This window comes from Nycticebus coucang, chromosome 12 (genome assembly GCF_027406575.1).
Source record: "Nycticebus coucang isolate mNycCou1 chromosome 12, mNycCou1.pri, whole genome shotgun sequence".
Lineage (NCBI taxonomy): Eukaryota > Metazoa > Chordata > Mammalia > Primates > Lorisidae > Nycticebus > Nycticebus coucang.
In genome coordinates, this window is record NC_069791.1 from 50,041,002 (window position 1) to 50,068,536 (window position 27,535).

The 27,535-nt window shown below is 38.1% G+C and overlaps 1 protein-coding gene and 1 non-coding gene across 2 annotated transcripts; both read left to right on the top strand.

Moving 5' to 3' along the window:
* The first annotated feature begins 23 nt into the window (after positions 1 to 23).
* CLEC1A (C-type lectin domain family 1 member A) lies at positions 24 to 26,439 on the top strand. The gene is made up of 6 exons (XM_053557520.1): positions 24 to 1,635; positions 15,492 to 15,590; positions 16,856 to 17,032; positions 20,936 to 21,087; positions 22,795 to 22,913; positions 25,015 to 26,439. Exons 1-6 carry the CDS (start codon positions 1,521 to 1,523, stop codon positions 25,163 to 25,165), a joined length of 813 nt encoding a protein of 270 aa, XP_053413495.1. The 5' UTR covers positions 24 to 1,520; the 3' UTR covers positions 25,166 to 26,439.
* LOC128562818 (U6 spliceosomal RNA) lies at positions 24,198 to 24,304 on the top strand. The gene has a single exon (XR_008373519.1). It is a non-coding gene; the product is annotated as a U6 spliceosomal RNA (small nuclear RNA).
* Positions 26,440 to 27,535: the final 1,096 nt, after the last annotated feature.

The following is a 27,535-nucleotide window of genomic DNA, read 5'->3' on the forward strand; positions in this document are numbered from 1 at the left end:
GTGATAAACGACTCCCCACTTGAAACACATATGAATCCATAGAACATACTTCCTAACAGATCTATTATAGGGTCTTGCTGCCCCAACTCAACAATTTCCCACACTCCTGTATAGTTTGCATGCTTGACTTTGCCAAGCTAACACTCAATATCTAGAAAAATTTTAGTACAATAATATAATTTTATTGTACTTATTCTGGAATAATTTTTAGACATTACCTAAAGCAATATTCTCTTGTCTTTCTGAGTTTAGAAAACGAGGCACAGATTGTTAAGCTTTACAAAGCCACATGGTGGTTAGAAATAGTTTTAAAAGTTCTGACTTGCACTAAAATGTGTAAGTTCTTTTTTTTTTTTTTTTTTTTGGTTTTTGGCCGGGGCTAGGTTTAGAACCTGCCACCTCTGGCATATGGGACCGGCACCACCCAATGTGTGAGTTCTTAAGATCATGATGTACCAAATGTGCTATAAAATGTTGAATCAAGTTCAGATTCTATAAAAAGAAAGATCATTAAATTGACAACAAGAGAGGACTTTTAGAGCTCATTCTGTCTCTAGTCAGTTACGTGGCTTTGGACCAATCACTTCACCTCGCTAAGCTTCAATCTGCCTTTTCTGTAAAATGAGAGTGGGATCAATCAGAGGCTCTCAGGAGGATTCTTGTGCTAACATTCCACATATATGATGTTTTACACTCTGCCCTCTGAGAAAGAAAGATGCTGCCCCTTCCCCATATTCTTAGGTTAGGGAGAGGGAGGGGAGGGAGGGGGGAGGACGGGCGGAGGGAGGGTGATTGGTAGGATTGCACCTGCGGTGCGTCTTACAAGGATACATGTGAAACTCAGTAAATGTAGAATATAATTGTCTTAACACAAGAGCTAAGAAAATGCCAGGAAGGCTTTGTCAACCAGTGTGATGAAAATGCATCAAACTGTGCATAAAACCAGTGTATGGTGCCCCATGATTGCATTAATGTACACAGCTATGATTTAATAATAATAATAAAAAAAACAAAGAAAAGAAAGAAAGACGCTGTGTCCACAATCTCTTCTCTTTTCACAAAGGCACAGAGAGGTTAAACATAATCTAAGTGATTTGGTGTACTCTGGGTAAGAAATGGAGATATATGTCCCCCTGACTGGTCATCAACCTGCAGAGTCTGAAGGAACCATAGGGATTTGCTTTCTTTACACTGCAGTTACTGGAGAAGTGAAAATAAGATAAACAAAAGAGATCTGAATAGGGCAACTCTGGATAACTGCTTAGAGACCGCCCCTACAGAAAACAGGCGCTATTTCCCCTCAGCCTGACCAGTTTGACATTCAGAGTACAAGTTCACAGGAGAGAGGGGCTGGGCCTCTCCAGGCAGGAACTGGAGTCAGAGATTTCCCCTGCTACTTGCTGGGAAGGAAAATCTGGAATGCCTTTCAGTGCCTTGTTTCCTGCACTAGCTCACAGCAGCTGGGCAGCTTGGGGCAATCTGACCACGGCATCGTTTGCCCTCACCCCTGCAGGAACCCGATGCAGGCCAAGTTCAGCAGCACGAGGGACATGCTGGATGATGATGGGGACACCACCATAAGCCTTCATTCTCGAGCCTCTGCTGCAACCCGGCGGTCAGAGCCTGGGCACACAGGTACTCTGTCCCCTAGAATCCAAATAGAGCAGGACCCTTGAGAAATGGACAAGATGAGCTACCTCTCCTAGGAATGTATAAAATGGAGGAAAGAGAGGAATGTTTTCATGATTTACAGTGATGTGTAACTCGGTACTTTCCACAACTTAATGTCACATCTGTGAACATCTGGAAATTTAAACTCAATCTATACACAGATGTTTGGTGTTTTTGAGAGTCTATTGCTAGCACAGTGGTCTGCTGTTGGAGGTGTGTTGCTTTTTCCATGCAGGTATAGTATCACAAAAGTGAAACTGTACGTACAATTAAAGCAACATCCCTGCCCCTTTCCACTTCCCCACGAAGACCAAATCAAGCATTGTTTGTTTACCATCTGTCATCTGATTTGAACATTTAGATTTATTTACAAAGGCTATCTTTTTAGTAGTTTTGAACTCAGGGTTGAGAGGAAGATATTTGAGTAGACAAATTAACCCTCATATTTTGTTATAATTTTGCATCTTGACATGGGGGGAGTCAAGTCGGCATCAAGTGTTTAGTGCTATCATCTGTGAAATGAACTGAACAGTGATTAAAGAAAAAGCTTTTTAAAGTCCTTTTAGAGCTGAAATTCTGTGATTTGATCATCTAAATCAGTGGTTCTCAACCTTCCTAAATGCCCCAGTCCTCTAATACAGTTCCTGTGGGTTGCGACCCACAGGTTGAGAACCACTGATCTAAATAGTGGCCTCAGATTCAATTACACCTAATCCCCATTCCTTCTCACTCTATTGATCTCAGAATATTATTGAGAAGATTGAAATGCTTTATACAAATATTTAATTTTAGTTTCATTTAGCCATCATCTTATTTTATTTTCAATTATTCACCCTATGACATATTAAGTTTTTTCAGTTCTCTTCAGTTCCATAATTCACACATGTAGAGACAGATCTAATTACATAGGCCACTCAGCCAATGTAAAGCAGAAATGTGACCTGAGTTCTAGCTGAAATGACCTCACATCATAACACATATAGGACTCGATTCTAGGGCTAACACCAGGTATACCACTTGCCATCTGTGTGTGGTCTTAGACAAGTTACTTAAGCATTCTGGGGCCTCACATTCTTTATAAAACGTTAATAATAGCAAACATGTACATAGTGCTTATTATGTACCTGGAATTGTTCTATATACTTTATGCACATTTATTCCTATTAACTTGAACAAATATCAAATAGAAGTAACAAAACCTCCCTTATAAGGTAGCTATGAGTTCTAACTGTGAAAAACTATGCAAGCGCTTGGTATATCACGACATACCAAAATGTGAATTCCGGTATCACATTCTCTGAGAATTTCTAAAGTGTTCTGTTCAGCAGTTTTGTGTCAGTCTACATTAAAGAGACACAGTCAGGGCCTGTATCTTCATATCTCCTTTCCCTTCTGACCAGATCCAAGTTTTCTTTACCTCTGTAAATCTGGACACATCTTTCATGGAAAAAACCAAAACACAACTGTTCTCTTCTCTTCCTATTTTTTCTTTTTCAAATAACTTTCAGATTTTCTTCCTTTCCCCTCCTAAACTTTTCCATTCACTGAATGATCCTCTACCTGAGACCTACTAATGCAGCTTTTATTTTATTTTTTAAACTAAACCATCTGGTAAACTGTTAAGGGGTTTCCAGTCTCTTTGACATGAAGCTAAGTGGCAACAGTAGGAATGTCCAGTTTTTGTAGCCACAGGATATGTGTAATAGGATACAAAGTGTTTTCCTCCAGCAAGCCTTAGGCAGAGTCAGTTGTTAGGGCTGTGGTTTTGAGTGGCTTGTGCATAACTTCATTTTTCACCTTTGACTGGAGCCAGGAACTCTCTCAAGGATTAGTGATCAGCACAATCAGGAACAGCGTGTACAAAGAAGTTCTGCTGAGCCTGTAGGGTGGAGAGGGAAGCAGAGAAAGATAAAACACTAACTGCAACATCTGGAAGCCTCTTTGTGAGAAATGTAAATTGAAACAGTAGGAGTGGAGGTTACAAAGAAGTGTCTGGAAAGCATTGCCTTACCCTACATGCATGATAACTTGTTTTCATCTTTTTGTGATAGTCCGAATTATTTAGAGGAATGGCACTAGAGCAGTCTAATTATTTCTTAGGTAAATATATCTGATATACTTTTGCTGTAAAAATGACAGGGGAGAAATCACTCTAAAGATTTTTGGCCATTTTGGGATTCAGTTCAACATAATGCTGTGGCATAATTACGAGTGGTCAATGTTTACTTTTTCTTTATAATTAACATATTCATTTTATTTCCAGATTTTTATAATAGCAATGTAACAATCATGTTTGTGTTAAAAAATGCCAAATAGGCTCGGTGCCTATAGCACAGTGGTTACATTACCAGCCACAAACACCAAGGGTCGCAGGTTCGAACCTGGCCTGGGCCTGCTAAATGACGATGACAACTGCAACAAAAATAGCCAGGCATTGTGGTGGGTGCCTGTAGTCCCAGCTACTTGGGAAGCTGAGGCAAGAGAATCTCTTAAACTCAAGAGTTGGAGATTGCTGTGAGATGTGACGCCATGGCACTCAACATGGGCAACACAGTGAGACTCTCTCAAAAAAAAAAAAAAAAAAAGAAAAGTAATTGAGAGGACAGAAAGTAAAAATGAGAGATAAACTTATGTTCCGGGTCATGTTATCTCAGCACTGAGGGTACAACGTCAAATACAAGATGATCCCTGTTTACAAGGAAACTTAAATTCTAATACAATTTTCAACTAAGCTAGACTAAGGTGCTATGGCAGAGCATGTGCAGACGTAACTGAGGGCTTGGTTATTTCTACCTCGTGGAGTAGAAGAGCTCAGGAAACATTTAGTAGGAGAAAGGAAGAAAATCTTATTTGAAAAAGAACAAAGGAAAAGAACAGTTTAAAAAAAAAAAATGTGTCCAGATGTGTCATTGAGTTGGGTTGATTTTAAAATGTTCTACAGGTTATGGAATCAAGAGTGACGATGTAATATTTCAATGCAGCAATCATCTGATTTCTTTTCTGAATGTATTTATCTTCATTCTTTACAAGGTTTTTGTTTCTAGTCCTTATCTTAAACATTGTTATTGTTATTAAATTTTAAGCCTTTTTAATTTTGTGAAAGCAAAAAGTAGAAACCCAATAAACATATGTATATGTAAAAAAAAAAGAGTGAGATGTTCAAAGTTCTGGCAACACAGAGGGACACATAAGAAGAAAACCACGAGGTTTTAAGTAACTTTGTGTTTGGGGGGGAACTTTAAGTAATCTATGTGGCTGAGGTATGGAGCTGAAGAGGGAAGATTGGCAGAGGACAAGACAGGCCAGTTAAGGTGGACGTTTTATGCTATACTGAAATATTTTAATTACACTCAAGAGTTAAAATGAAGTCAACGAAGGATTTAAACATGAGGAAAGAGTCAATTTTGTATTTTTGGAAGACCATCTGGGTTGCAATGAAAAGAATGGATTGAAGGTGTATGAAACTGGATGCACTGATTCCCAGTTTTTCCCTAGTCCAAGCCCAAGATCAGAAAAACCTGAACAGAGGTGTTATGGTAACAAGAAAGAGGAGTCAGACATGAAAAACGGTGAGGAAATAGTTTAAAGAATTGGCGATTGGTTACACATAAGACAGGACAGGGAGATGGATGGTAGATGGACTAGGTTCTGTCTGACATAATGTCAGTGATGCTGCCCTTAACAAAGACAGAAATTATAGGAGCAGTCGGAAAGATGACGAATTCAGTTTGAGTTTGAGAGGCCTGTAGGAGGAGGAATGCATTTGGAGTTGTCCTAAGATACTTGCATATGCAGGATGTGGGTTGGCGGTAAGAATTTATACATACATACACATAGATGAATTATTCCCAGAGGAATTAAACTAAAGCACTTAAATAATTAAGCAAAATAGTAACTAAAATGACAGTGAGATTACTGAGGGAGGGAATGTAAAATGAAAAGACAAAAGAACAGAAAAGTGACAAGGAGAGAATCTTAGGGAATACCAACAAGTGCGCAGCAAGAAGAGCAGAAGATTCCAACAGGAGCTGCTGAGAATGGGCAGAGGGCGGTCGGTGAACGGGAGCCAGGGAGGCCTGAGGACGTCAAGACACAACAAATTCAAGAGTAACAGAAAAGTCAACAGTAATGACGAGGAACTTTTAAAAACAACAAACAGTAAATACAGCCGAGTTTAAGACTGAAAACAATTTTGCAATAAGGAGGAAAATCAACTATTTGCAGTGGTTTGAAAAGTAACTGATGGTTTAAAGCAGTGAACTATTTTTTCCTCTCTCTCTTCTTTAAGATATAAAAGGTTATTCCTGAAGCATTTCAGCATTAAGCGAGACATTTTAAAAATTATTTTGTAAGATGTAAGAGATGCGGCCTCAATCGCAGACCGAAAAGAAGGGTAGGAACTGAACGCCCACTAACCGGCTCGGGATTCTCCACGCCGGCGGGGCGGAGCGCGGGAGGACGGCTTTGCGACGGGTCTCCCAGGGCCGTAAAGCGGACGCCCCGGCTGCGGCGCATGCTCGGTTGTGCGCGCCCAGCTCTTGTTTGACGCCGGCCGCGGGGGCGTAGCGGGGCAAAACCCTGCGATAAACTGTAGTAAGCAGAAATTGTGCTTTCGACCCATCCTCCAAACTCCGTGTGACATGTTGAGAATAATATCCTTACTGCCATTAGTAACTGTTGGTTGCCTACCACACCTAAGGCTAACAGGCGGTTTGCATTCGAGGGACCATATCTGGGGAGAAGGGGCCAATGGGTTCTGGCCAGTTGCGGCGTTAGCTGTAGCGCGGTCCTGTAGCTGCTGAGAAAATGTCCTATGGAGCCCCAGCGCAGCCGCCAGGTGGCAAGGTGCCGCTTGGTGTGTATGGTGGGCAAACTTCCACCTTCCAAGAGTTATCTACGCACTAAGGGAAAGCCGCTTATCTCAGTGTTACAAAGCAGCCCCCCAAGTAGGGACACAGATGTCATCTTACTCCCAAAGTCTGAGACCGCACTAGTCTGTTTGCCCACTTAAGGTATTTGGACGAGTATGTCATTCGATGCAATTTTAATAGTTTTTGCTTCTACTCTGGAACAAATTTATGTTCGGTTATCAGAGTCAGGTTAAGTAAAATTTTATAGTGCTGTATTTTTTATGATTTGAGAAAACTTACTGTTCGCTATGTAATTTTCTAATAACTAGAAGGATTCACTTTTTACAAGGACGAATCTGAATACAGGTGGTTTTGTGCTGTTCTTTATAGGGAATTGTGGCCGTTGTGTTTAGATAGTATACGAAAACAAAGCGGCTGTCAGAAGAGTACATCTTTTATCATTGTGTGTTGCAAAAACGTAATAGAAATGTTTATTGTGGAGTGGAAATTTGGCTTATACATGGGTGTGACTTTCAAGTGACAAAGAAGTTTTTAGCAAGTTATAAGTACATGTTTCTTGAGCTTTTGAAGTTATCTCTTATGAAAAACTATGCTGATCAGAAAGCTCAGCTCATGGTGAGAAACTGCATTTCTGGAAATGGAAAGTCAAATGAACAGTCAAAAGAAAATTGCCTGTAGACATGCCAGTATTTTATGTATTTCCCTAGAGGGAAAAAGTGTAATTTTTCGAAAGAAAGGAGGCTCATTTATCCTTCTAATCTTTTTTTTTTTTTTAAAGTTAGGAATTTTTTTTTTTTTTTTTTTTGTGGTTTTTGGCCGGGGCTGGGTTTGAACCCACCACCTCCGGCATACGGGACTGGCACCCTACTCCTTGAGCCACAGGCGCCACCCAATCCTTCTAATCTTTTACCAAGTGATTCCATTTAATTAATGCTAGTCCTTTCCTTTGATAATTCTTTACACTTTTCTATAATTGCATCATTTTTTTTCTTGTCCTTATACATGAAGTACAGAGGTGATTTTTTAAGAGAGCCACAAATCAAGAAGTCTCAATACAGTAATTTCATAAAAGTGTAATTAAGATATGGGATTAAGAATGTATTAGATAATTTTTTTTTTTTTTTTTTAGTCAGAGTCTCACTTTATTGCCCATTGTAGAGTGCTGTAGCGTCACAGCTCACAGCAACCTCCAAATCCTGGGCTTAGGCGATTCTTTTGCCTCAGCCTCCCAAGTAGCTGAGACTACAGGCGCCTGCCTCAACGCCCGGCTACTGTTTTCGTTGTAGTTTGGCCGGGGCCCTGTTCGAACCTGCCACCCGCGGTATATGGGGCTGGCGCCCTACACACTGAGCCACAGGCACTGCCCTGTACTTAGGTAATTATTTAAAATATCTGTGAAAAATTTCATATACATTTAAGAGGACAGAAAAAAAATCTACTTGTTTAAAAAGGACCTTTTCTTTTCTTTTCTTTTTTTTTTTTTTTTGTAGAGACCAAGTCTCACTTTATGGCCCTCGGTAGAGTGCCATGGCATCACACAGCTCACAGCAACCTCCAACTTCTGGGCTTAAGCGGCAAGATTCTCTTGCCTCGGCCTCCCGAGTAGCTGGGACTACAGGCGCCCGCCACAACGCCCAGCTATTTTTTGGTTGCAGTTCAGCCGGGACCGGGTTTGAACCCACCACCCTCGGCATATGGGGCTGGCGCCTTACCGACTGAGCCACAGGCGCCACCCAGGACCTTTTCTTTTACATGATTTGTTGAGTAGACTGGAATTTTTAAAAATTTCTCTTGCAGTGAGCATATTGCAACATGTTCTAATCTCATTTAAATTGACGAACATCACTTGGATGATAATTACATATCTTAAACATAAACAAATGGGTCTAACATACCAGCAGCATGCTTACACAGAGCAAAGCTTAAAAATACCAAAGAATCAATGACAGAAGAAGTAGTTTAACATAAAAAGTCTGTAATCATTACATTACCTTGTATAATAATGATTTCTGAAAGCTCAAAAGTGTTTTTTATATCCTAATCCTCAGAAAAGTTAGCACTACGAATATTGTACATGGTAGGCGAAACACATCTAATGAGATCTAAAATAATTTTTTAAATTTTATTTATACTTTGATTCCTGCTAAGATTCCTGCTGGAGACTAAATGTTAACCTGTTAAAAGAATATGAAAAACTACTTTGGTTAAATAATTTAAAAAACATATTTAATCATAAATTTAAGTTTCTCTTTCCCCCATTAACATTAATTACAAGACTACTGAATTTTCCCCAGCTTGTTTCATTTCTTCATTTACGACATAAACCCTTTATCCCCAGTATAAATCCCTTATAATTGATTCAACAAACCTTTAAAATACATTTACTAAATACTAAGAATTTTGGTTGGCAATAGAAAACCCTGATTAGGGGGTGCTTAGAGAAGTGGAAGGAAAATCTGAATGAACTGTTAATGATAAAATTAACCGCTCTGAACCATCGAATCTCTATTGGAGATCACAGAAGCAACGTAGGAATGGGGGAGTTACTGACTGCAATTACTTTTGTGAAATGCATGTGTCAGAGATATAGTGTTTAAGGAGTAAAAGAAAGACAGGAGTCCTGAGGGTAAAGATGAGATGCTTATTTTGGATTAGATTTATATCAGGATAAGATAATTTCAGGAACTGGAGGGCCACTTGGCTAAGGAATGGTATATCCTCAAAGGGAGGAGGACCTGGGAAGTTGGGGTTTAAAAATAGGCTGCAGTCCTATCATAAGGAACCTGATATAGCATGATGAGAAATTTTGACTAAAAAGGAATAGGTCTTGGGAAACTTATCTCCCTATGGAAGAGAGGAGGCATGATTAAATTTATATTCTAGAAAGTTCATCTTGCTGGTAGAGAATATATGATTTCATGTAGCTGTTACTAAAATATTTAATTGCAGAGAAGTGAAATGTTGCAAGTGCCAAACATTAAGGTCAGATGGGACTGGCATATAAGGGCAAACATTACTGTTAGATTTATTGGAAGTATAGAAAATGACTAAAAATGTACAGCTCAATTACTTACGGGCTGTGCAACCCTATTTAAGTAACTCCATAGTAATTCAAGTTTCTTATCTAAGTAAAGGTTAAAAATAGTTGCCCAGTTTAATAATTTTTGAGAACTTGCAGTGGACTAAAATTGTATATATTCAGTAACTCAGCAACTATTATTATCAGTAGCTGTATGTTCCTGAGCAGGGTATTTAATCTTTCTAGGCCTGAGTTCCCCACCTGTAAAATGGGATAATAATATTTACCTTATAGGGTGTTTATGAGGATAGATAAGAATATTAGGAAAAAGGGTTCATCCAAGTAACTCAAGGAATTTTAGCAATTGTCATTAATAATATTATTTTGAACTATATTTCAGCAAATAAAATCCATTAATTGGAAAATAAAATTAAATTGACTCACCTAAATTTTACTCTAGTTACTATGACTTGGAAACAATGATATTTTAGAAATAGCTTATATGTTCGTAGATGTATACTCTACTCAAATAATAGGAAGGAATGCTCTTATTTTTAGAGAGAATGAAAGTAGCAATATTTGAAATAGATTCATAAGAGAAAGGAAACCTGCATTTTCATAAACAAAAGAAGCAGACTCAATCTGCTAAACTCAGATTCACATAAAGAGATTTGCGGTGTACCATATTTAAAGATTAAGGTAACAGAGAAATTGCTGAAAAGACATTTTTAAATTTAAAAATAATTTCAAAAATATATAGGTTTATATTGCTAGAAGTTACCAATATCTCATTATTTAAAAATTGTTAAAAGTACCATGGTCTAAGAACCAGAGAAGTATTTTCTGAAGTGTATACATCACCACCAGTTTTGCCTTTATTTCTCTGTGACTCCTGATTCATAGGGAAGTAGGCAAGGTATAAAGTATAACAATTTAATACTATCTCTGCCACTAGTTTGCAATGTGCAAGTTATTTAAACTCCGTAGCTATTCCAGTTTTTAAGATTCTTTGTATTTCAGAAGCATCCTAGTGGACTGTTTGGTAACAGTATATCTGCTAAATTTGTTGTAGGCCCTGGTGGAATACAAAGTTTTTCCTCTAAGTCCTTGCGTATGACAACTCTTCATCCACAAAGTTTCATATAACTACCAAGGAATTTGTATTCAAAACTTGACCCTGGTACTCTAGCCTTTTATAGTATGGTTATAGTAAGAGGATACAGGAAAAGGGTGTTTTTTTCTTTATGTATCTTATTATTCCTAGAGATGTTTATATCATTCCTTAGGCTGTCCACACCTCTTTCTAAACATGCCTCAGGAGACAACACAGGGGTTCTCTTCCAAAAAATAAAACCACAATAAAGCCAAGCCAAACTCAAGCACCTCCCAGGCAGCTTATTTTTATGAAAATCTGTCTCATATTTGGGTGGGGGTAGTCTCTAGAGAGAGGTTTCAGTATGATTAGGAGCACTTGGAATAAAACTCACAAACATTCGCAGTCAGAAGAAAAACAACCAGAAAGAAAATTAGCATCAAAGGAAAAGAAGTGAAAATTTAACTTCATTGTCTTTTCATCATAGAAGCTTGCTTGGTTTCTTGGGAAATGAACTCCTAAGGATAGTGTTTCTCTGTGTCTTCAGATAAAACAGAGGGATTATGGATATTGGGTAAGGGGGGAGAGAGAAAAGAAAAATTTCCAGATGTGAAAATTGATCAGGGAAAGATAATTCCTTGGGAAATAATTTTTGATTCCTTAGCAGAAAACACAGTACTTCTTTTTTTCTGTCCTAGAAATAATCTTAGGAAGGATATTGTATATTTGTTCTTTTGGTGAATATAATTATTACTGAAAAATGTTCTGAAGTTCAAGCCCTCACTTCACAGTAAGGGTATGAGTTTACTCTTTTTTGGTATTCTGGACTGAAATTCAATATTTCCTATGTCCCCAATATTATGCAGTGGAAAGCAGATTTTTAAAGGGATAAATAGTTTGATTAATTTCCATAGTTTTTCTTCTCTTTTACCTTATTTCTAATTTTGCTAGGGAAATATTTATCATAAAAAGGAATAGGATTTTTAAAATTTGCCTTTGGAGGTGTGCATTAATATAAATTGGTTTGAGTAGCAGTAGGTAGGCATATAACACAGATTCTTACGCGTAATTGATATATTCATTCATTCAGTTTTAATTGAGTTTATTCAACTGCTATTCTCAGTGCTAGGCTACAATAGTGGCTAAAAAGATAACAGTCTTTTTTGAGAACGAACTTACTTTCTGCTGGAATAAAACAGAAACAAGCCAAAAGAAATAAGGTATGTAATATATTTAGTGATCATAAGAGATATGTGAAAAAATAAAGTCACCCTGATGGTGGGTCCACAGGTGCACTTGCATTAATATCTCTGAAATCTAGAAACATTCATATTATTAATTTTCTTGGATTATATAGAAGTTTAAAAATACATAGGATGTTTAACCTAAGCTATATTCTGTCTCTGATCTTATTCTTTTATATACTGCTAATCTGAAATACTCTTATGGTTAGTACCATGAGAAAAGTATCCTTTTCCAGGACAACTAAGACTAACCTCACAGGCCAATTACATAAATACAGAGGAAGCAAATCTCCCTCATTTCTGTTCATGATGCAGAATCTCACACAAGTCAGTGTATAAAAACCAGCCTGGCTCGGAGATATACTTAGCTGAGTCTGTCCTCTGCCAACAGAAGTGTTGCCAAAAAGTTCATAGATTTTTAAAAATCAACCTGAAAAACTTAACTTTAAAGAATGCCTATGTTTCTTGAAATCTTACATAATTTACGTTATACTAATTTTTATAATTTCATTTTTCATTTATTTAAGCATTCAAATACTTATTCAGCCCTCATGTGCAAGACACTAAACTATTTTCAGTAATGAAAATGTATTCATGGACAAGATAGACAAGATCGTTGTTTTAATGGAACATATGATACATTTTAAAGGGAGGAGACAGACAAAAACAAAGGTCATAAAATACTGCTTAATAACCTTATTTTGTAAAACCATACGCATCAGTGATTTGGTAGAAGTGGACTCGTGGATCTCTTCCAAGGATGTGCCATTTAAACTGAAATTAATGCAGAGGCAGAGATAGGGCTGATGCCAAGGAATTAAGACGGGAACAAGCATCATGGGGCCATGATGAAGCAGAGGACCACTGTGAACAGCACATTTGAGTGAGGAAAGAAGTTTAGAAAGGGAGGAAAGAGCGAGGGAGGGTATCCTTGGAAAGACTGTTGTAGGATTTAATTTTAAGTGAAATAAAGCTATTGGAAGGTTATTAAGTTGGGAAGTACTATAATAAAATTTTCATTTTTTTAAAAGAACAATCAGTGATAAGTTATTTGGATTTTATTCTAAATGTAATGCAAGCTATTTATGAAGGGGATGATTATTAAGAGAGAACAAATTCACATTTTAAAATACAGTGCATTCTAAATGTAATGCAAGCTGTTTATGAAGGGGATTATTAAGAGAGAACAAATTCACATTTTAAAATACAGCGCAGAGGCTTGGCACCTGTAACTCAGTGGGTAGGACTCCAGCCACATACACGGGATTGGGCAGGTTTGAATCCAGCCAACGCCTGCAAATCAACATTGACAACTCCAACCAAAAAGTAGCTGGGCGTTGTGGCGGGCGCCCGTATTCCCAGCTACTTGGGAGGCTGAGGCAAGAGAACTGCTTACGCCCAAGACTTGGAGGTTGCTGTGAGCTATGACACCACAGCACTCTACCTAGGGCAACATAGTGAGACTCTGTCTCAAAAAAATAAATAAATAAAAATACAGTATACAGCCTTCATAGTTGAGCACTTCCCTACATTGACTACCTCCTTAAGTTGACCTAATTTTCATAGACCAAACATGAGCCACATGTATATTATCAGTACAGTAAGCCTAGTTCCTGATGTTGACTACCTCTGTATGTTGACCAGTTTATTACAGTCTCTGGAGTGGTCAACTTAAAGCGGTTCCACCGTGTATGTCTATTCTGTGATCATTTTCTTTACTATGATGTAAGTTCCAGAAGTTAGTAATTATATTTTTTATTTTTATTTTTGTTTAAGACAGAGTCTTACTATGCCGCCCTCCATAGAGTGCTGTAGTGTCACAGCTCACAGCAACCTCAAACTCTTGGGCTTAAGCGATTCTCTTGCCTCAGCCTCCCAAGTGGCTGGGACTACACATGCCCACAACGCCTGGCTAGTTTTTGGTTGCAGTTGTCATTGTTTAGCAGGCCTGGGCCAGGCTCAAACCCTCCAGCTCTGGTGTATGTGGGTGGCACCCTAATCACTGAGCTACGGGTGCTGAACCTATTTTTATTTTTTTGAGACAGGAGTCTCACTCTGTAGCACTGAATAGAATGTCATGGCATCATTGTACCTCACAGCCACCTCAAACTCTTGGGCCCAAGTGATGCTCATACCTCAGCTTCCCAGATAGCTGGGACTACAGGCACCTGCCACAATGTCCAGCTGATTTTTCTGTTTCTGGTAGAGATAGAGTCATACTCTTGCTCAAAATGGTCTTGAACTCCTGATGTCAAGCAAGGTCTTGGCCTTCCTGAGTGCTAGGATTAAAGGTATGAGCTACCACACCTGGACTATATTTTCTGTTTCTATGCTGTATTTACCACTTATTCTTCCTCATTTGGAAATAATATTTAGTATAGATATCTGTGCCTAGAAAGTACATACATTATGTATAGGACCTTGCTAGGAGGAAAAGAATTTGTGTCCCTTTAATTTTTCTGTTTTAGAACCTGACATGAATTCTCAATGAAGTGGAACTCACAGGTCACCGAAATACCAAGGTTTCTTTGAGGGGTTCATTCTCCCTTTGTTTCATTTTTATCAATGGTGTTTGTACCTGAGTGAAGGTCTTCCCTATCAGATATCTCAGGTTGTTTAGACCCAGATAAGTGACTATGCCGGTGATGGGTCCACTCATGACTTACAGCGCAGCCTCTGCAACTACAAGTCAAACTTGTGGAAATGGGGTACAAGGAAAGGATTTTGGTACAGTTTTTAAAATTATTTAACTGGCATAAAAATTGAGATAATTTAGATCTATATTTGAGAAATTGATTGCGTTTCTTTATAATGCATTTCTGAGAAATAATAACTCAATGACTACATGAAGAAATGACATTCTTACAAAAGAGAGGCTTTCCATCAAGAAGCCCCAAAGAGAAACAGTAAAATGGGTATGCCCCATGAATGATAGGCAAGTTGCTTTTTAAAGATGTGTATATGGAACTTGGGGGTGTACTTTGTAAGAATAACAACAAATTAATTTCTTTTTTTCCTCTGATGATATGATACTCTCAGGCTCTGTTTCAGACAATTTCAGGACGGTCTTTTGAAGACTTAAACTCTGACCTTTTTCACCACATTCCTTTAAAGAGGGCTGCTGAATCATGCCCTATAAACCATGAAATCTCATTAAATGGATTTTTTTATTAACCCAGTATAATGTAGTTTACTTTACAATCTGATTGTGGTATAGCATCACATGACAGGTGGCAGATGCCCCCCACCACCTAAACTCAAGTGAATCATGATTAGAATTTTGACAAACAGGTTATACATACAGCCATACAAAGATGATGGGAATGCATAATGTGATTCAGTGCAACGTAGGACCAAGTAGGGGGGTTAGAAATGGGTGGCGCTTATGAAAGACTCCAGCTATGATAAGTGAGGCTCAGCATTGAGCCTTATGATGATGTTTCTGAAGACAGAGGGTAAGTTATCTAGCACTGGTTACCATTGTCCTGCATAATTTGTTCTGTCCAGAATTAACTCCTCTCACTTGCTTTCTGCTGACTTAGAGCCAGGAGGAAGGAAAAGCCAAACTCAGCTTTCTTTTCTGTTCCCTGCAGAGCACGGGACTCCGTCTCCAGCCTGGCGTCCAGTAGGCCTGACTCTGCTGACTTTGTGCTTGGTGCTACTAATAGGCCTGGCAGTCTTGGGGTTTGTGTGTAAGTCTACATTTTGACTTGGGGGCAGATCCCGGTTCCAAGGTCTGTCTAGGATGAGAAACACTTATTAGGAATTTTTTTTTCTTTTTTACTTCTGGAGCCTGCAGATAATTCATTGTATCTTTTTTTTCTTTTTAATGGCAGCTATTTAAATGATGAATAGTGGAAGTAGCATTAACATACAATCACTTGCCAACTAGAATTAAACATTCTGTTTGAGATTATACCAATTTTTGTCTCTTGATGTGTCAGTATTTAAAATAATCATTTAAAAATAAATACATGCTTCAGCCCTCTCCTATTTCACAGAAATGTAAAGTGGCCTTTTGGGAAAAGGGTGTTATAGAGTCATTTTGCAAAATCCTGTGACAATCAAACAGGAAAGAATACGTTGTATACAAATCTTTAAATTTCAAGCCAGGAAAGACAAGTTCAAAGATTAAAGTAGGAAGTAGATGAATTTGCCTCATCAGATCTTATAACAGTGCTTCCCAAACACTTGAAGAAGACAGTTCCAGGCAAAAATTCACATAGATGAGCAGGTTTTAATGTCAAAAATTGAGTTTTTAAAAGAAATATTAGAACTTTTATTTGTAATGTTAAATTTTAAAATCAATTTCTTATTATTTCCTTCTGTTCTCAAAATGTTTACTTTGTTATGCTATAACTATTGTTCTGCAACCATTCTTCTTGGGAATATAAAGCAACTCTTCATGATGGATTTCTCTACTTAATTTTAGAAACCTAAAATTCAAACCAAAATATTGAAATTTTCTAGTCAAGTGTTCAGAAATTTACTTGTCATTGATCTTAATTGGAAATTTATAAGCAAATATAGCAATGATGATAAGGTTATTTCAATAACCGAATATGTAACAATATATGGTACATTGTCAATACTCAATATAATAATCAGTAGATAAATGAATTTGTGGTTTTAGGATAAGTAATAATTTGAGAGTGTACACAAGAAATTTATTAAGCAATAAATATAATTTGGGAATTTATTCCTGAAGGTAGGAACTGGTATTATCACTTTACATATTTATACAGACTTAAAGAAGTTATTAATAATTTGGAGTGATGTAATTTATTATATACTTACTGAACTCCATATAATTTATTACATATGTACTGAATGAAATCAGGCACTATAAAATGTCAGAGCCTGGCATTTTAAGCAATATACCATTTTTTTCTCCATTTGGGGAAAACATAGAAATGTAGAAATAATCTGTCTAGTCTGATCTCGTCACTTCGGTCAGTTTTTCAGTTCTATCAGCTCTCCAATACTCAGCAAGATACTATCTCTCAGAAGGAAGAAAGATTGGGGAACCTCTCCCGACAACTGCAATCACTCCAAGCCCAGAACAGGAAGCTTGCAGAAACTTTGCAGCGTGTGGCTGAAAAACTGTGTCGTGAGCTTTATAACAAAACTGGAGGTAAGTGTATCCTAGTTACTCTGGCCCCAGGATATCTGGCAATAGAGAGCTCTATTTCCTATTAGTGAAACTGGGATCCATGTATTGTTTAACTTGTGGTCTGGTAAACTGAATAAAGAGTTTAGGCTACAAAGTCATGACCAGTTATTAATATCATGCCATTTATATTTGTCTGCTTTAAATGTAAGACAGGATTCTTCAAATGCAGACCCTTAAAATAATTAAAATGATTAACTTGGAATAACCAACATAATACAAGGAAATAAAATACAGGGTTATGTGTCACTTTACCTTAGCATGTATTTATAAATCCATTCCTATTAAGAAGTTAACAGGCAACCTGAATCAAATCCTAGTTATTTTAATTCAATATGATTTGACTGGGTACCAAAAATAAGCATTTTAAAAAGGACCACAGATGACAACATTGCCAGCAGTGGGTGAACTGCACTTGGATGGAAATGCTGTAGAGAAGATAGAAACATCCCTTTAGTTTGCAGTGTGTGTATGTGTGTCCATGTCCGTCTTTCTTACTCTAATCTTATCTTTTTGGGGGGTTCATGATGGTCCACTTTACTCAAGTCAACCCTCTCTTCTGCTCTCTTTATCACACATGCATAAGAAATAAAGTATATTTTCAAGTCTCCACTTTTCATTTATGTTCTGGGGAACTCTGAAGCAGGACAAAGTCCTCAAGTCTTCCAACGCACACCACTTCTTTTTCTTTATTTTTTTTTTTTATTGTTGGGGATTCGTTGAGGGTACAATAAGCCAGGTTACACTGATTCACACTCCACTTCTTACCCTAAGCAGACACCCTGATTGTGTAGTCACCAAGTAAAGACATCATTAGGCACATTTCCACTTCTCTAAGTGATTTCTTTACCACCTGACTAGTGATTCTCCTGGTCATTATTTCCTACCTTTTCTTATTTTTCTCACAACCTGGTGCGCCTGTGGTGTTTTGGGGTGCTATATCTTCAAAAGATAATCCAGGTGTCTCCAAAACCAAAGGTCTCTGGAATTTTCATCTAGCTGTATAAAAACAGAGAAGTATGCCAATCAACCATATTTAGTTTAAATATAAAATCTACATGCAAATGTATCAATGGTGTTCTTTATTCTCATAGGGATTCTCATATATTTTTAGTTAGATGTTAATTCTGTTTTATTCTGCTACTTTTCCTTTTCCTCGTTATCTGTCCATCTACTTAGCTAGTATTTATTCATCCATTTTGCTAGTATCATTACTAAAATGTTTATAGTATTTGTTGAGTGCAGTTTGATGCATACCCTAGAAAACACATGGGATTCCTCCCGTCACAAACCACTCACTCCAGTGGGGTGAGAGCAATAAATACAGGATGGCCATGAAGTTATTTTAAATCGTACATGAACTTTATGGCCACCTGTATATTTAAAAACACAAGGTGATCCCGGATGGTCCAGTTTGCCCAAAACTTTCTCAATTTTGGTATTAGAAATCCTACATTTTTGTGAAACTCTAAGTCCTAGGCAAGTAAGAATGATTGGCCAACATTGTCATCCTGTACATACAGGTAGTACATGAGAGGTTAATCAATCTTTTGAGAAATAAAGGTCAACATGGTAAGGAGGACTAGGAATTCAAAAGTGATGTGTTGCTGTTTTAAATAAATCCTTAAGGTGATTACATGGTAGCAAAGACTTGAAGAGTTGAGGGAATTCATATAAATATGTTCAGGAAGAATAAACCAGATAGGAAGAACAGGAAACGCAAGAGCCTTCGTATGTGAATGTATCTGCATGTTCAAGGAAGTCAGTGTGTGTGCCTGCAACAGAGGGAGGGAGTAGAAAACAATTCTTTTTTTTTTTTTGTGTGTGATTTTTTTTGGCCGGGGCTGGGTTTGAACCCGCCACCTCCGGCATATGGGACCGGCGCCCTACCCGCTGAGCCACAGGCGCCGCCCGTGAAAACAATTCTTAAGATTGGGTAGAGACAATGTATAGCATTAGGGGCCGTTGAAAGGGATTTCGCTTCTATTTTGAACGAATGAGGATTCATTACAGAATCCTGAGCAGAGGGAATACATGATCTGGTGTGAGTTTTTTTTTAATGTTTTATTTCATTCTGTAAATTGTCTTTTTTTCATTTTGTTGACAGTGTCCCATGACATACAGACATTTTTTTTTTTTTTTTGATCTGGTGTGAGTTTTTAAAGGTTATACCACAATTATGTTGAAATTAGACTGGGAGGAGTAAAGGATAGTGACAGAAAAATCAGGAAATAAACAGAAATCTGTTTATTCTGGATTATCTTGTGTTATCTTTCTGTAACTCTCTGTTACAGAAATCTAGGGAAGAGGTAATGGTCAAACTAGGATATTTTATGGGTAAAATGAATGCAAGGTGAAATAAAATGGGGCGTGAGAGGAATGAAAGATTCAGAAATATTTCTAGAATTTTGGGGCAAAGCAGCTAGAAGCATGAAGATGCAATCAAGTGAAATGAGGAAGAATTCTGTGGTTATGAGGGGAAAGTTCGGAACCAAGAATGCTATTTTGAGAATTAGATATCTAAGAAATAAAGTCTGAGCCAGATAGATAGATATAAACTAGCACTCCTTGTGTCCAAAGCACACCAAAAATAAGGGAGAAACAGGACTATGAGAAAAAGAAAGATTGTAAAACTTTTTTGGGGGAATAACACATGTGTTTATGTATTTGTGAAATTGAATGCCCTTTTGAGGGTATTTTGGTTGGTAATGTGCACATTATTGCTTTATTGATCCTGAACAACTAAACATTTATTACACTACCATATGCATAAATAATAATTTGTAGGTAAAAAGAGTTCATAGAAGAAGTATACAAGTTCAGCTTGGGAAATCATTGGTGTGTATAATTTCCCTAGTTGTAGATGCCATAGACAAAACATTTGAGAGCATTACATTTTCAGATTTTCTCCTTAAATGTGTTTTGCATGTAGTAAACCCTTGTAAGTTGAGCACCCAAGGGACTGTAACAAACTGGTTGATATATCAAGGTGGTCAACACGGGGAACTGGGCCTGATGTACTGATATGTACGTGTGGTGCATATCCGGTCTTATAAATTAGGTCAACTTAGGAAGGTGGTCCATGTAGGGAGGTGGTCAACTATGGAGATTTTACTGTATATGTGTGTGTGTCCATAGAGAAATGAATTGTTTAAGTGATATCATTTCAAATATTCAGTTAGGCAAAGTACGAAGATAAAGAGGTTTCTCTACCTGTATCATCTTTTTTTTTTTTTTTTTTTTTGAGACAGCTTCAAGCTGTCGCCCTGGGTAGAGTGCTGTCACATCATAGCTCACAGCAACCTCAAACTCCTGGGCTCAAGCGATTCTCCTGCCTCTGCCTCCCAAGTAGCTGGGACTACAGGCGCCCACCACAATGCCTAGCTATTATTTTGGTTGTAGCCGTCATTGTTGTTTGATGGGCCTGGGCTCGGGTATGTGGCTGGCGCCTTAGCCGCTTGAGCCACAGGTGCTGTTGTTTGACGGGCCTGGGCTCAGGTGTATGTGGCTGGCGCCTTAGCCGCTTGAGCCACAGGCGCTGAGCCTCTACCTGTATCTTTTCTGTTGCATACTATCTCTATTTCACATAAGGCTTCCAGATGTTAGTCTGTCAGCTTTTAGTGTAATTGTCCTTTGCTTCCTCTTACACATTCTTCGAAAATTTCATTTTCCAATAATTCCTATATAAATATATAACATACATGAAGTGCACAGAGAATCATTTGTCATATGTAAAAATTGTTGTAGGTATTTAAGAAAACATTAGAATCAATTTTTTTTGGAACATCAAATACTATATAATTTCAAGAAAGGAAACACAGCAGACCCTGACAGAAAGTAACTTATTAAAATTGGTTTCCTTCCAAGGACACAGGTGCAGCCCTTGCCCAGACAAATGGAAATGGCATGGAGATAAATGCTACCAGTTCTATAAAGAGAGCAGAAGTTGGCAGGGCTGTGAACATTTCTGCATTGCTGAAAACTCCACCATGTTGAAAATAAGCACACAAGAAATGCTGGTAAGATTCTGAGGTATTTCAAGGTTTGAAGGATTCTCAGAAATTGGCCTTCGGGGAGCTAGACGAGATTCTAAAGATCAAGATACTGGTGCTCAGATTTTCTTGCTTAATGCAGTGAAGACCAGTCTTCTTCCTATTGTTTTGATCTCCTGAAGTATTATAATACATACCACATAAAAGGAATTATGTTGTCTACAAATACCAACCCCTTAGAAACATAAGAAGTATCTTTTCAAACTTCTCCCTTGGGTAGACAGCAAATGGAAAATGACTTCATTTCTTACCTCTTTGGGTTTGGGTGGGAAAGGAACAAATATGTCAGAATGATGAAATAGCACTGCCTATATTTACAGTATGAAAATGGCAAAGCACTAAATTGAACAATATTTAATTAAATCATTAGGAAATATGTATTTTGCCTTCCAGAGTTATAGCCTAAGATAAACTGGTCAAGGCAAATATGAAAATAAAATTACACATTGAAATATTAAGTATATACTATTAAAGTAGTATACTGTTTAAAATGGTGTGATTATTTCCCTTTCTCTCATATTTATTACTGCCTTTGTTTGAATTCCTCAAACAATGTGATTATTACTTACTTATTGTTTTTCTAGAATTCATCACAGGTCTTGGTGCAGAATAGGTTATCAACAAAGGGTTACTTAATTGAATTAAATGCCCATCTCACTATATAAATTCTTTTTTTTTTTTTTTTGAGACAGAGCCTCAAGCTGTCACCCTGGGTAGAGTGCTGTGGCATCACAGCTCACAGCAATCTCCAACTGCAGGGTTCAAGTGATTCTCCTGCCTCCGCCTCCCAAGTAGCTGGGACTACAGGCACCCGCCACAACGCTCGGCTATTTTTTGGTTGCACTGTCATTGTTGTTTGGCAGGCCCAGGCTAGATTCAAACCCACCAGCTCAGGTTTATGTGGCTGGCGCCTTAGCCGCTTGAGCCACAGGCACTGAGCCACTATATAAATTCTTGACATTATTCCGGTCACATCTTAATTTCTACCAGCTTCCTGACATCTGCAGTCTATGAGACACGGCAGTCGCTCTCATCTACTGAAATATTTTTTTTTACCCTTTATTGATAGCTCAATTTAGGCATAAAAGGAAATGATTTCCTTGACCAAAGACAGTGTGTCTTGGCCCTGGCATAAACCTTCAGAAGTTTTCTTACTCTCTCTTTGTTTCCTCAGCCTCTAGCACACACTGAGGACTTAGGCATATAATTGAACTATGCTCTGTGCAAGAGTAGGAAGTTTTGTTTTGAAAGCTATAATGGTTATTTTTTCTCACAAACTTCACATATATTTAGATAATATTCATAAGACTTGTTTTCTTAAATTGAAGAGATCCCCTGTAATTTGAAATAGTATTTTCTACTATAGGTCTTTTCACCTACCTATGCTATGACTATTGCTTGGTAACAGTTTTAGCTAGGCATCTAATAATTTCTTATTGAATCAATGTGTACCATTTATTATCAGAGAGGTTAAAGGTATAACAGCAAAACCAAGCATCCATGTGTCCTTGGTCATGGTATGACAAAAGGAAAGACCAAAAAATGGATAATTATAATAAATGTAGATAATTTCTGTGGTAAAGCTATTAGTAGTACAGAGTACAGTCAGCAGTAGCACAGTAGTACAGAGTATAAACCTCTAAAGCTCAAGGTCTTCTTGTGTGCCTTTCACAGGAGTTTGCCATGCCTCAGAGCTACTCTGAGTTTTTCTACTCTTATTGGATAGGGCTCTCCCGCAACAACAGTGACAAGGCCTGGCGGTGGATGGATGGATCCCCCTACTCCCTTGAACTGTAAGCCTTTACAACATTTTGTGGGAAAGGCATTTATTAAGGAGATTTTGTTTGAGTTATAGGGTTCAACAATTTGGTTCAGTAAGCATTAATCAAACATCTGTTTTGTACTGGATATTGTGTTTACAGGAGGATGCCCAAAGATGTTTGAACCATAATATTCACTACTCCACTGCTTATGAACCAGTGAGGGAGACAGTTACATAGCATTAGTAAAATATCAAGGACTGTTCTCTTGCTGCTTTTAGAAGTATGTGTCTTGGGCAGCGCCTGTGGCTCAAAGGAGTAGGGCACTGGCTCCATATGCCAGAGGTGGTGGGTTCAAACCCAGCCCCAGCCAAAAACTACAAAAAAAAAAAAAAAAAGAAGAAGAAGTATATGTCTGAGATTCATTGTGAATGGAGGGGTGGAGGCGGAGGAGAGAATTTTAATGGATGAGTAAACTGAAGCCCAGGAACTTGGGTTATAATGGTGATTGCCTAGGGTCACACAACCTGTCAATACCAAAAGATAGGATAAGACCTTAGATTTCATGGCTTTCTTAAAAATATAGGTCTTTGAGAATAGATTTACTGACAATATAAATAGTAATATTATAAAACACTAGTTTTATTTATGGTGTAGGAATTTATATAGGCATGGGCAAGTGTGTTCTTTGAAAAAAGATGTAATTTCTATATTAAAGTATAATACATATTACATTTATAAAGCCATGTTTGAACACTTTTCTTCTATATATGTCTATAAAATTTATTTTCCCAAGAGACAAGACATATTCAATATAATTATTTGTACTTCATAGCTAAGTAAACTAGAAAGTAGACAACCTGTTAAATGGTAGAAAAATCATGTAGGGCTTGGCATGGTGGCTCATGCCTATAATCCTAGCACTCTGGAAGGCCAAGGCGGGTGGATTGTCTGAGCTCGTGAGTTTGAAACCAGCCTGAGCCAGAGCAAGACCCCATCTCTAAAAATAACTAGGCATTGTGGTTGATGCCTGTAGTCTCAGCTACTTGGGATACTGAGGCAAGAGAATCACTTGAGCCCCAAGAGTTTGAAGTTGCTGTGAGCTGTGATGCCACAGCACTCTGTCGAGGGGAACTCTATCTCATTCTATCTCACTCTATCTCAAAAAAAGAAAAAGAAAATCATGCAAATTTGGATTAGAATATGTATCTTGTTTTAATTTGAAGTGTTTTTTTTTTGTTTGTTTGTTTGTTTTGAGTGACCTTCTATTTCTAAGAATGAATATGGAACTTTAGGGGTTGAAAAGAAAGCCTGGTGGTGCTCGCTTCGGCAGCACATATACTAAAATTGGAACGATACAGAGAAGATTAGCATGGCCCCTGCGCAAGGATGACACGCAAATTCGTGAAGCGTTCCATATTTTTTTAGAACAAACCAAATAGCTTCTTGTACTTGTACTTGTTCCCCTGAGATTTAAAGATAGTGAAAACTGCCTATTCTAGTCAGGCTGAAGAAATGTGGTGGGAGTGGGACATTAGAATGAGGAAGTTTAAGCCCATTCCCAGACCTATAGTAACAAGCCAGTAACAAGATGGATTTGTACAAACACACAGTACAGGCATAGAAACTAGCTAGCCGACAGTTTTTCCATTAAAAGGTGCTGCATTTACAACATTTCTGTAAAAAGTTAAAACGATGGAAAGAAACCCTGGCTTGTAGCTCTATTACTGCTTTCCAATGGCAAACTGAAGCATGTAAATATATCACTAGTAATAAAATGTATGAATAGACAAAAAAAAAAAAAAAAAAGAAAAGAAAGCCTGGTGACCCCATGTTCCCAGTAAATTCATTCCGGGCATCTGTTCCATAAATGTATTACCCTAGGGATGTTTCTGGGCATCTGTTCCATAACTGTATTACCCTAGGGATGTGATACCCTGGTGGGTACAATGTATGTTGCTTCACAATGCAATGTATCAGTGAAGCAAAATTGCATTTGTTCACCATGAATATATACAAATAAAAAAAATGGGAAAAATATCACCCTCGTAATACTTCACTGTACTTCCTGGGTACTTAATATTTCACTTAAAAAATACATTTTGATTAAATTAACTTTTCTCTCTTTTTTAAGGTTTAATATTGTAATAGATGTCACCATCCCAAGAAGCAGGGACTGTGTGACCATCCTCAATGGGAAGGCTTTCTCAAAGGACTGCAGAGAGTTGAGAAGGTGTGCGTGTGAGAGGAGGGCAGCACTTGTGAAGCCAGAGAGGGTCCTTTAGCTCCCCTGAGCCATCACATGGAGTTGATCCACTCTCCAGCTGAACTTCCAACAGGAGTCAAGTCTTGCAAGGCCAATGCAGGGGCTTCCTGAGACCTGGGGAAATGGACAATCACCAGGGAAGGCAGTGTCTCTACAATAGAAGAAGGGCTCCCATGTGTCCTGTTCAGGATCACCAGCACTTCTGAGTTTGGGTTACCAGTCACAAGAAGTCATATTTATATACCACCAGCCCATTCCAGAAATCTATTATGCTGTAAGCTATCTTTTTGACTTAGAGGTAACTTTCTAGTTTTCTTTCTTCTCAGTATCTAATGTCAACTCCCTGTTTCTTCATCTTCCTTACACTTGGAGAAATGAGGTACATTTTGAAGTAGGGGAAATAAATAGAAGTAACATCATTTATCCCAACATTCAAAAAGTCTGTGAAAAATTAGCAGTCATTCCCCTGCTTGTGTCACCAAATACACAGGGAGTTCTTTTGATTTCAGCTCGCACTTTTCCCTTCCCAATCTTTCACTAAAAACTCCATCTGCTATGTCCATGGCCTGCTTCCCAACTTGGACATCTCTTGTTATAAGAATGTTATCATGTTATAAACATGCCTCCCTGTGTCTGTTAAGACTCCAATAATTAATGCCAAGTGCAGTGGCTCACGCCTATCTTCCTAAGGGAGGCTAAGGCAGGAGGATTGCTTGTGCTCAGAAGTTTGAGACCAGCTTGAGCAAGAGCAAGACCCCTACCTCTACCAAAAATAGAAAATATAGCCTGGCTGGGCATGGCAGTGCACCTGTAGTCCCAGCTCCTTAGGAGGCTGGAGGATCAGTTGGGCGTAGGAGTTTGAACTTGCCGTGAGCTATGATGACATCACTGCACTCTATGCAGGGCAACAAAACAAGACTCTGTCTCAAAAAAAAAAAAAAAAAATACAATAATTGTCTCCTTTGCATAGACTTTCTCCCAGGAAAGAACTATTTCAACTCAGTTCCATATCAGAATTACTGTACCCAATACTCCCTTCAGAGAGACTAAAGACCAAAAAAGTCAATTTCTCAATGTGCACCTGTGATAGTTTGGTTTTAGTTCCTATTCTCTTCCATTTGATGAATATTTATACCTGTCAGGTACTGAAGATTTAATAATAATAAATGTAAATACTGTGAAGTGTGTGTGGTTTTAGAATGAATTTGTGATTTGGGGAAAAATTCAGCATGGGAATGCTTTTCAAAATACAATAGCAGTCATTGTTTTGATTGTGCCTTACTAAGTGCATATGGGAACTCTGTAAAGAGTAAAAATACACATTGTCTCCAGGAGGATGGTCTTTTTTTGTGTGCAGTTTTTGGCCGGGCTGGGTTTGAACCTGCCACCTCCCATATATGGGGCCGGTGCCCTATTCCTTTGAGCCCCAGGCGCCGCCCCAGGATGGTTTTAACACATTCCTAAAATGAGGTCTTTTAAGGCCAGCTATGCATCAACACATGATTAATGAGTAAACTGAGCTATGTTAGGGTACATGATTTCCACTCAGGTCATGGGAAATGTAAAAGACAAGGTCACGTTCCTTTTTTGACCTTCCCTGCTCTTTCTAAAGAATTACCTACACAAGTACCTATAAGGGAAACAAAATCTTCATATAAAAAAACAGTTTATGTGATGTTCGTCTCTGATTCTCAACCGAATAATCTCAGCAAATCAGATTTTAAAATGCATTTTATAATTATTTCCTATTCTTTTTTTTTTTTTTTTGAGACAGAGCCTCATGCTGCCGCCCTAAGTAGAGTGCCATGGCATTACAGCTCACAGCAACCTCAAACTCCCATGGCATTACAGCTCACAGCAACCTCAAACTCCCAATGCATTACAGCTCACAACAACCTCAAACTCCTGGGCTTAAGCTATTCTCTTGCCTCAGCATCCCAAGTAGCTAGGACTACCGGCGCCCACCACAATGCCTGGCTATTTTTTGGTTGTAGTTGTCATTGTTTGGCAAGCCCAGGCTGGGTTCCAACCTGCCAGCTCTGGTGTATGTGGGTGACACCATAGCTGCTTGAGCTACGGGCACTAAGCCTATTTCCTATTCTTAGTGAAAAAAAAGTTAATGGAAAGAATGTTACAGTGCCATCTGCACAGTTGACTCCTTTTCTAGGCACTTCTTTCTCAAAATGACCATACACACAGACATAACAGAGATCATTGGACATAGCATAGTCACAACCACTGACTATTGGTGTAGAGATAAATCAATTTTAGGAGTTTAACACTAGAAAGGATAATATATTATAAATTCTTTATTGCTCAACAGTGGAAGCTGCGGTACTTCAGTTTATTTTTAGTTAATATCTAATAGTGAAATGACAAAGTTCGTTCG

Excerpts from the sequence above, each read along its gene's own strand:
- CLEC1A (XM_053557520.1), top strand. The coding sequence starts at position 1,521 with ATGCAGGCCAAGTTCAGCAGCACGAGGGACATGCTGGATGATGATGGG. Across the intron at positions 17,033-20,935 it reads GCTTTATAACAAAACTGGAG|GACACAGGTGCAGCCCTTGC; the intron begins GTAAGTGTATCC and ends TTTCCTTCCAAG. Across the intron at positions 22,914-25,014 it reads TCCCCCTACTCCCTTGAACT|GTTTAATATTGTAATAGATG; the intron begins GTAAGCCTTTAC and ends CTCTTTTTTAAG.